This window comes from Salvelinus namaycush, chromosome 29 (genome assembly GCF_016432855.1).
Source record: "Salvelinus namaycush isolate Seneca chromosome 29, SaNama_1.0, whole genome shotgun sequence".
Classification (NCBI taxonomy): domain Eukaryota; kingdom Metazoa; phylum Chordata; class Actinopteri; order Salmoniformes; family Salmonidae; genus Salvelinus; species Salvelinus namaycush.
The window spans coordinates 6,586,947-6,598,046 of NC_052335.1; the positions used below are offsets into that span (position 1 = coordinate 6,586,947).

Consider the following 11,100-nt stretch of genomic DNA (forward strand, 5'->3'; position numbering starts at 1 on the left):
TATTTCATCTGATGCCAAACACACCATGGATCACACAACGTGGTCCACATGCTACACCACTCCACATCGGACAGCGGGGATCTTTTAGTTTCACTGTGTGTGTGTCTGTTTGGTTGACTCCACCACCACCACACAGTAGCCTGACAAACTGAGACAGTGACTCCAGGGTTGTGCCATGTCATTTCAGCAAGCCATGGCACCCACCATCTCAGATTGTTCTGAAACTATTTATGTAGTTAGAAACAGGTAAGCATTCCTGAAACATTATTTAATTTTTTTATGTAATTTGAAATCTGAGAAATTAAGCTAATTGATTGCACCCAAATTGGCCATTTTAATATATAGGATTCATATAATATTCAATAAATATGGTACCTCACATCCGATTTGGACAACACTTTTTCCTAACTATAGCTAGGTTTTCACCCAAATGACGACAGATGTTCATGCGAATATTCTAAAATGCACATTAAGAAAATAAACTACATGACCAAAAGTATGTGGACACCTGCTCATTGAACATCTCATTCCAAAACCATGGCCATTAATAGGGAGTTGGTCCCCCTTTTGCTGCTATAACAGCCTCCACTCTTCTGGGAAGGCTTTCCACTAGCTGTTGGAACATTGCTTCCATTCAGCCATAAGAGCATTAGTGAGGTCACCAATGTCGGGCGATTAGGCCGTGCTTGCAGTCGGCGTTCAAATTCATCCCAAAGGTGGGGTAAAGGTGGGGGCTCTGTGAAGGCCAGTCAAGTTCTTCCATACTGATCTCGACAAAACATTTCTGTATGGACCTCAGTTTGTACACTGGGACATTGTCATGCTGAATCAGGAAAGGGCCTTCCCCAAACTGTTGCCACAAAGTTGGAAGTACAGAGTCGTCTAGAATGTCATTGTATGCTGTAGCATTCAGATTCCCCTTCACTGGAACTAAGGGACATAGCCCGAACCATGAAAAACAGCCCCAGACCATTATTCCTCCTCCACCAAACTTCTGAGTTGGCACTATGCATTCGGGCAGGTAGCATTCTCCTGGCATCCGCCAAACCCAGATTTGGACATTGGTCTGCCATATGGTGAAGCGCGATTCACCACTCCAGAGAACGCGTTTCCACTGCTCCAGAGTCCAATGGCGGCGAGCTTTACACCACTCCAGCCGACGCTTGGCGTTGTGCTGACGTTGGTTCCAGAGGCAGTTTGGAACTCGGTGAGTCTTGCAACCAAGGACAGATGATTTGTACGCACTGCGCGCTTCAGCACTTGGTGGTCCCGTTCTGTGAGCTTGTGTGGCCTACCACTTTGTGGCTGAGCCGTTGTTGCTCCGGGGCAGCTCTAGCAGTGTAGAAATTTGCCGAACTGACTTGTTGGAAAGGTGGCATCCTATGACTGCGCCACATTGAAAGTCACTGAGCTCTTCACTGAGGCCATTCTACTGCAAATGTTTGTATATGGAGATTGCATGTCTGCGTGATCCATTTTATACTCCTGTCAGCAGCGGGTGTGGCTGAAATAGCCGAATCCACTAATTTGAAGGGATGTCCACATACTTTTGTATATACAGTGTATATACAAAAGGCTAGTCTACATGATGAGATTATTGTAGATAATAGTGAGAATATTTGTATTTGTCATATGGCAGTCAAGCATTGATCATCCATTCACCAGAATCAGACTCTCAATATTTGTCGGAAAGGCGCATCAAGATCACTGTGCACTTTCACCTCCCTGTGAAGTTCATCATAAGTTATTTAATCGGTAGCCTAATAAACTGCATGCTTTCCCGAGACATATTGGGAGGACCACACACCATATCGTCGAGTGACTCCAAGTTTACGTCGATATCATGTTATTACATCAATATTTGCTCATAAACACGTTTCCACCGCCATTTCGTTCATTATTGATTTACAGACACAAAAAGATCCTAGCATGTCGAACGAACAAATGATCTGTCAGCATTTATAAAATGGTACCAAAACTTCCTGTTTTCATTACAGTTGTCTTGGGTTTTGTTTTATACGGTATGACTTTAATCGCATAGAAACTGTGGATGGAAACTTAGTTAGTAAGTAAGACATGAGGAATCCAAAGAAATTGTCAACCCACAGAACCCCCACGCCAACCCTAACAATGAGTATACAGTATCAGTGCTCTATGTCTGACAAGTAGTATGGAGCTGAGGCCTGGAGTATTGTTTCTTCATCCTATGTAATGCATTTGGTGATGTCTTTCTTTCCCTATTAAGAGAAATGAGTCATTCAATTTGTTAGTTTTATGTCCCATCCTGCATGCTGATATTACCAGGTTCTGACCCCAAATGGTGTTGTTCCTACTTTTAGGTGTTTTTTTAAGAACCCCCCCAATCATTGTTAAAGGGATAGTTCACCCAAATTACAAAATTACATATTGGTTTCCTTACCATGTAAGCAGTTTATGGACAAGGTATAACAGCAATAACAGCAACCCATGCTTTGGTTTTGTTTACCTGGACACTGTTTCAAATGCTAACTTTCTAGCATTTATGGCACAAATCCAATGCAAATCAATGGTACCTACAGTATATTAGCATTTCCGTGCTTCATAAACAAATCATCTATAAGGAACATTATTGTGTTACACAATAAATATTTTGATACTTCAGGATGATTTGGACATGCTTGTATGCTAATATAGGTACAATTGACTTGCCTTGAATTTGTGCCACAAATGCAAAAAAATTAGCATTTGAAACAGCAGACAACAAAACTATTGCATGGTGCTGTCATACCTTGTCCATAGACTGCTTATAGGGTAAGGAAACCAATATGTAATTTAGGTGAACTATCCCTTTAACATTGAGGGGGGATTCTTTAACACTAGAACTGCTAAAGCAGTCATTTTGACTGCTCATTAATGAATTTTATTTTTAAAGTCATGCCACCCTCCATCCTTGACTTTCCCTAAATAAGTCTATATAACACACTGCCATTGTTAGAATCATAACATCACAAACAGAACTGGAGTTATAACCAGTTTTAGGAGGGCATGTCATTATTTGAATGGTTTTCCGACAGTAGGGCCTGCTCCACTCACTCTCCCGACATTGGAAAGTGCAGTGCCCAGTTGATAATCACCCCAATAATTGCCTCGAAACTGAACCTAAACTATACCAAAATGTATTTCACACATAACAGATGAAATACAATGAAGTAAAGTGCGATGGGTGATAAAGGGGGAGAAAAGGTGAGTTGATGAGTGAGGGGAAGTGAAAATATAATTATGTAATCACCAACTGTGAATGAAGAACAGGGCAGGCCATTCTATTGAATTGGTATATTCTAATTATAATCTCAAAATGGTGTGTACCCTATATCAGTCCACCAAATCCAAGCAATTTTATCAGTCTACTCTGGCCTATTTGGAGTACACAGTGAGAGCCTGCATAATGTAGAATGGCAAGATAACCAAGACGAATGGATGCATATGCTGCGTTAGCACCGCTACAAGATCGGAATGAAAATATCTCAGATGGTGGGGAACAAATTAATCCTGACATCTCTGATGACTATTTTTCTGATTCTGAGCCTCGACTTGAATAACCTACACCTCCGAGGCCTAAGCGCAAAAAAGCCAGAACAGTGCGCACTGAGCAGGTGCCTGCTCCACCACCAAATGAAACCGTGAGACAGGAAAGAGGGAGGGATGGCACCATTTGGATAGAACAAACCGATGACAACAGCACAACATGTCATCACCGAGAGAGCAGGCCCTACACATCAAGCAAAAAACAACATCAGCAATGCACTCACCAGCTTTCGTTTTTTTATGTTACGTGGACATGCTACAATACATCAGAGACTGTACTGTAACAGATGCACAGGGATCAAAGAGACACTGCCTGGGATCTGTTTCTGTTGATGAGCTGGGAGCGTTCATTTCAATGATGCATGTCTGTGGAGCATTCGGTGGAAAGAGCATGTATATGCAGCATGGTGAGCTTCTGGTCATACATGTACAGGATACCATTCTTTCGAGAAACCATGTCAGAGGATACCTTGAGAAAGATCATGCGTTACCTCCGTTTTGATGACAAAGAAATGAGAATGCGACGCCTGGAAACGGTTGGAAGAGGTTTGTACAGAACAGCATTGCATGTTACAAACCAGGAAAGAACATCACTGTTGATGAACAATTGTTCTCAACAAAAGCTCGTTGTGGCTTTACGCTATACTTTGCGAGTAAACCCGACAAAGTTTGGAATTAAGTTTTGGTTAGCCACTGACATCGACACCAAGTACATGCTGAATGGCTTTTCATATCTGGGAAAACATCCACGTTGGGCAGCAGGTGTGTCGGAGAATGTGCTGATGAGGCTTGTGGAAACGTATGTTGGCAAGGGGAGAAAAGTCCCCATGGACAATTTCTTCACCGTCATTGGTGAACAAGTTGCTGGCAAATAAAACAAGCCTAGTCGGCACCATGAACAAAGCGAGACGGGAGCTCCCTCCCTCTGCGCAAAATAAGGCAGCTGCACAGCCATTGTGCTCCACAGTGGTGCTGAAGAATGACAAGACAAAACTCTCACTATACCAATGCAAGGCAAGAAAGAACGTTTCTGCAATGATCACCATGCATCCGACAGCTGCAATCTATACTATTACGCACTACAACCAAACAAAGGGATGTCAATATTACTTAATAAGCACCACCACATATAAACGTATGCAAAATGATCCTAATGTTTTCTATTCTTTTCTGTTTCATATGTTGGTGTGGATATTTTGGATCCGATGGCGCGGCTGTACTCTGTGAAAGGATGCGCCCGCCGTTGGCCTGTTGCTGTGTTCTATAACATGCTTGACTTGGCTGCTATTAAAGCACACCTGTTGTTCAAGCAGTGCATGAACAACACCATGCCCAGGAGAGACTTCATCATGAGTCTGGTATACGGGGCTACGTGAGACACATACTGTATGAGGGCCAAGGCAGCAGCAAAGATTCCACGTGAGCCGTTGCGCACAGCTCCCGGGGAGGAGACAGTGCCTGGTGGCCAGATGCACAAAGAACAGAACCCATGAAACATGTGTCACCTGCAAGAGACGTGTTTGTGGGGAGTGTGTCAAGCAAGTGAGAGTGTCGAAGATCTGTGTTGACTGTCAGGACAAGGGATAACCGCTGAATGAAATCAAACTGATACCAACGCGTGAAAGCAAGAGCTGATAATAATTAACGTTTTTTTTTACCGCTCTCATATTGACGCTTATAGCCAACTGACATTTACTCCCGAGGTGCTGACTTGCTGCACCCTCGATAACTACTGTGATTATTATTATTTGAACCTGCTGGTCATTTATGAACATTTGAACATCTTAGCCATGCTCTGTTATAATCTCCACCCGGCACAGCCAGAAGAGGACTGGCCACCCCTCATAGCCTGGTTCCTCTCTAGGTTTCTTCCTAGGTTTTGGCCTTTCTAGGGAGTGTTTCCTTGCCACCGTGGTACTACACCTACATTGTTTGCTGTTTGGGGTTTTAGGCTGGGTTTCTGTACAGCACTTTGAGATATCAGCTGATGTACGAAGGGCTATATAAATACATTTGATTTGATTTGATTTATATTCATTATAATACCATTATTGTTTTTAGGCTGATTTTCACCATTTATCAAGCACACTTGGAGCTTATAATAATGTTTAGGCTACTGTTTCCATCATTTGATGCGCGTTTTGCTGGCGTTCATCATTGTCGTTCGGGTATTTTGTAAAAAAAAATAAAAAAAATAAAATAAGCTGTTACCAAGTTCCAACAAATATGCTTTCTGTTTCATAGTTATAACGAAGGCACTCCACGAATCATTAAAATGTTGTTTTTACATATTGCCTTCACTAACTTAAACTAAGGAACATTTTATTTTGTTATTTGAAATTTAAAAAATATACAGTACCAGTCAAACGTTTGGACACACCTACTTATTCAAGGGTTTTTCTTTATTTTGTACTATTTTCTACATTGTAGAATAATAGTGAAGATATCAAAACTATGAAATAACACATAAGGAATCATTTAGTAACCCAAAAAGTGTTAAACAAATCAAAAGCTGTCATCAAGGCAAAGGGTATAACATATTTTTTTATTTGTTTAACACTTTTTTGATTACTACATGAGTCCATATGTGTTATTTCATAGTTTTGATGTCTTCACTATTATTCTACAATGTAGAAAATAGTAAAAATAAAGAAAAACCCTTGAATGAGTAGGTGTGTCCAAACTCTTGACTGGTACTGTATATTCTAATGTTACCTAAATTCCAAAACACATTCATGAACACAAACAAATTATTATTTTAGTGATAGCATATATGAAATGTATTAAATACACTGTTACAATGTTGCAGTCAGAATGACTGCTCATTAGCTTGAAGGGGCATCCCTCAAGGCCCAGCGGTTCTAATGTTAAAAAATAAGAAAAATGGAACAGGACCATCTAATGGTCAGAACCTGGTAACATTAAGATGTAGGATCGGACATACAGTTGAAGTCGGAAGTTTGCATACACCTTAGCCAAATACATTTAAACTCAGTGTTTCACAATTCCTGACATTTAATCCAAGTAAAAATTCCCTGTCTTAGGTCAGTTAGGATCACCACTTTATTTTAAGAATGTGGAATGTCAGAATAATAGTAGAGAGAATGATTTATTTCAGCTTTTATTTCTTTCATCACATTCCCAGTGGGTCAGAAGTTTACATGCATTACATTAGTATTTGGTAGCATTGCCTTTAAATTGTTTAACTTGGGTCAAATATTTTGGTTAGCCTTCCACATGCTTCCCACAATAAGTTTTGGCCCATTCCTCCTGACAGAGCTGGTGTAACTGAGTCAGGTTTGTAGGCCTCCTTGCTCGCACACACTTTTTCAGTTCTGCCCACAAATTGTCTATAGGATTGAGGTCAGGGCTTTGTGATGGCCACTCCAATACCTTGACTTTGTTGTGCCATTTTGCAACAACTTTGGAAGTATGCTTGGGGTCATTGTCCATTTGGATGACCCATTTGCGACCAAGCTGTAACTTCCTGACTGATGTCTTGAGATGTTGCTTCAATATATCTACATAATTTTACTTCCTCATGATGCCATCTATTTTGTGAAGTGCACCAGTCCCTCCTGCAGCAAAGCACCCCCACAACATGATATTGCCACCTCCGTGTTTAACGGTTGGGATGGTGTTCTTCGGCTTGCAAGCCTCCCCCTTTTTCCTCCAAACATAACGATGGTCATTATGGCCAAACAGTTCTATTTTTGTTTTCATCAGACCAGAGGACATTTCTCCAAAAAGTATGACCTTTGTCCCCATGTGCAGTTGCAAACCTTAGTCTGACTTTTTTATGGCGGTTTCGGAGCAGTGGCTTCTTCCTTGCTGAGCGTCCTTGCAGGTTATGTCGATATAGGACTGGTTTTACTGTGGATATAGATACTTTTGTACCTGTTTCCTCCAGCATCTTAACAAGGTCCTTTGCTGTTGTTCTGGGATTGATTTGCACTTTTTGCACCAAAATACATTAATCTCTAGGAGACAGAACGTGTTTCCTTCCTGAGCGGTATGACGGCTGCGTGGTCCCATGGTGTTTGTACTTGCGTACTATTGTTTGTACAGATGAATGTGGTACCTTCAGGCGTTTGGAAATTGCTCCCAAGGATGAACCAGACTTGTGGAGGTCTACAATTCTTTTCTGAGGTCTTGGCTGATTTCTTTTGATTTTCACATGATTTCAAGCAAAGAGGCACTGAGTCTGAAGGTAGGCCTTGAAATGCATCCACAGGTACACCTCCATTTGACTCAAATGATGTCAATTAGCCTATCAGAAGGCTAATTGACATTTTCCAAGCTGTTTAAAGGCACAGTCAACTTAGTGTATGTAAACTTCTGACCCACTGGAATTGTGATACAGTGAACTACAAGTGAAATAATCTGTCTGTAAACCAATGTGTGACAAATTACTTGTGTCATGCACAAAGTAGATGTCCTAACTGACTTGCCAAAACTATAGTTTGTTAACAAGAAATGTGTGGAGTGGTTGAAAAACGACTTTTAATAATGATTCCAACCTAAGTGTGTGTAAACTTCCGACTTCAACTGTAAACATAACTTCAATGACTCATTTCTATAAACAGGCGGGGGGGGGGGGGGGGGGGGGAATCACTAAATTAACTGGGAATACATTACATAGAATGAAGAAACAAAACTCCAAGCTGCAGCTCCATACTACTTGTCAGACATAGACATGCTGGGGTGGGATTGGGTCCAAGGGTGGCTTTTGAACATTTCTTTGGATTCCTCATGTCTAACTCATAGTTAGAAAAAAGTTTGGCCCAAATCGGATGTTAGGTACCACATTTATTTAATATTATATGAATCCTACAAATTAAAGTGGCCATTAATTAGCTTAATTTCTCAGAGATCTAATTATATTTCAACAAAATAATGTTGCAGGCACGCTATTCATCTGTTTCTAACAGAAACAATTTCAGAACAATCTGCGATGGTGGGTGTCTCAATTATGTTTCTTCGACCCTCCACGAAGACCAAGCTCTGTGATGGGATGTGATAAGAGTCTTTAATCTCCTTCCTACCCACCAAGGGGTCAGATTAGGACTTCAGTCAGCCTGGCACATCAGTCCTCACTAGCCACAATCACAGTCCACAGAAATCCCAGTCACAGTCCTCACAAACCATAATCACTCATCTCTTTCATTCCCCCCAATGATCATCATCATCATCATATTGCATGACATTTATACGTTAATTGTATTTGATTGGGGATGGACTCAGTCTGTGGTTGCAGTCGTATTACCTCCTCTCTGGCTTTGGCTGATGGGGGAGATGTATTTGGTGGGGATGATGATTCAGAGGCCAGTTTAACACAGTGGGAAACAAATAGGAACACATATCTATTTGGAAGACAAGGGGGTGGAGGGAGGGAGAGAGAGAGAGAAAGGAATGAAGGGGGTTGGAGGAAGGAATGGAGTAGGTGGGAGAGATGTAAGGGATTGGTGAGAGGGATGGACAAGGATATGAAAGAGGTTAATGAAAAGGATGGAGAAAAGACATATGGAAGGACGGATGACAGATTAAGGGTTGTGTGAGAAGTGTAACAGATTGGAGGGAACCATGGAAAGATGGATGAAGGATAGAGAGAGGAGGGGCTGTACGAGAGAGGGTTGGATGGAGGAATTAAGAAAAGGGACTTGCAGGAGCAATTAGGGTTAAGTGCCTTGCTCAAGGGCACATCAACAGTCGGCTCGGGGTTTCAAACAAGCAACCTTTCCGTTACTGGCCCAATGCTCTTAAACGCTAGGCTAGCTGCCTCCCCCAGAGATGATTGAATGGATGTAGAAACTGCTTGATTGTAGGTCTGGGTGTACAGACACACAGCTGTGTGATCAACACACCCACGCCAGAAAAGCTTTCAACAGCGACCTCAACAAGACCTGGTCACAGTGTTCTAGAATGACCTCCCAACACAAGTTAACACCACCCCCCTCTGCTCTCCACCCATAACACCATCCCTCTCTCCTCTCTTAACCTTCGCCAGAGAGAAACGGTAAGCTGGTATTTAGCAATGGGGGAAAAAACACTGCGACTTCAAACGCGTCCCCTGATCTTTCTGTTCTTCTAATGCTCGCCACAGGGAATAAGGCAGGGAAGAGGGGTAGGGAGAGAAGGGAGATCAGGAGGGAAGAGAGAGCAGGAGGGAGCCCTCAATGAAAGCGTGTCACTTCCTGGCTAATTACCAGGCCACATTCCCATGCTGGGTTTGAAATGCCATGCCTGTGTTTTATCTCTGCTCTGTACAAACGCTTGGTGGGCTGAGGGAAGGAAGTAGGATGGAGGGAAGAGAGAGAAGGGAAGAGGAGAGAAGAGGACAGAAAAGGGGAGAAAAGAAGAGGTGGACTAGGAGGGGAGAGGAAAATGAGGGAACTGGAGACTCAGAAGGGCAGCCAACTACTGTACCTCAGGCTCGCTTGCTTATATCATCTCTGATAGTGCAATCTGTCTGTTGCTCTCTCTCCTACCTCTTTCTGTCTCTCTTTCTTTCATTCTCATTCCCTCTGTCTTTCCCATAGCAGTCTCTGGGGACACACTTATTTATATAAATATATATCAGCCCACCCAGGGGTCACCGCACGCAGAGTCTATAGTATATTGAGATCTCTACATTAACCCCACCCTGATATACAGTAATTGTATAGTATATTGCCTCCCCCTTACCTGTGTGAAGAATGGTTCGTAGATCTCCACTCCCTTGTCAGAGCCCTGTGAGAGGACGTCTCGTCCGCGGTGCCAGCTGTAGCGGACTGGGGGGTTGGAGTTGGCCACGCAGCGCAGGAACACCGTCCTCTCGTAATAGAACTGTTCTTTAGCCTCTCCTACACTCTGGTGCACCGTCACTAAAGGGTCATCCAGGTCTGGAGACAGAGAGGAACAGAGGAAGAGGAGAGGTACATCCATTGATGAATCAATGAATCAATGAATCAATGAATCAATGAATGAATCAATCCATCATGCATTCAGTTGTACAACTGACTAGGTATCCCCCTTTCCCTCAAAATCCATCGTGCAAGTAATGAATCCATTGAGAAATCAATTGAATGGCTACCTAACCAATATGACATTTGTATTATTGATAATTAACATGGATGTCATACTTTATTGTATTTCAATGACCCCAATTTCTCTTTTAGGCCAACTCTGGACAAAAGGGCAGAGTAAAATCAATGAATTGGTCACTCAGGCAAGAAATCAATCAAATAAATAATCAATCAAACGGCTCCATTACCATAAACAAGAAAGACACATTATTGCAGTATTGCATATCGGTCACCTGCAGGCAGCCTAATAGAGGTGAAAAGTGAGGGAAAGAGTGAGACAACCTCGACAGTGAAGCAGAGGTCCAAACACTCACGCACACGCACGCACCCAGGCTGCACACACAGACTCTCAGATCTCCTGCCTCCACATGAACTCCAGGATCAATACATCCCCTTGGCTTTCCTAATCGATGAGCTAGCACGCACAACTTTCAAAGTGAAAGTCCTGTAAGAGACAGACATGGGAAAGGGC

The 11,100-nt window shown here is 42.4% G+C and overlaps 1 protein-coding gene across 1 annotated transcript in view; it reads right to left on the reverse strand.

The window, feature by feature from the left end:
* Positions 1-11,100, reverse strand: part of LOC120023938 (MAM domain-containing glycosylphosphatidylinositol anchor protein 2-like) — a 207,350-nt gene that overhangs the window by 142,971 nt on the left and 53,279 nt on the right. The window contains exon 4 of the mRNA XM_038968041.1: positions 10,249-10,445. Within this exon, the coding sequence (XP_038823969.1) occupies positions 10,249-10,445 (197 nt within the window). The remainder of the gene's footprint in view (positions 1-10,248; positions 10,446-11,100) is intronic.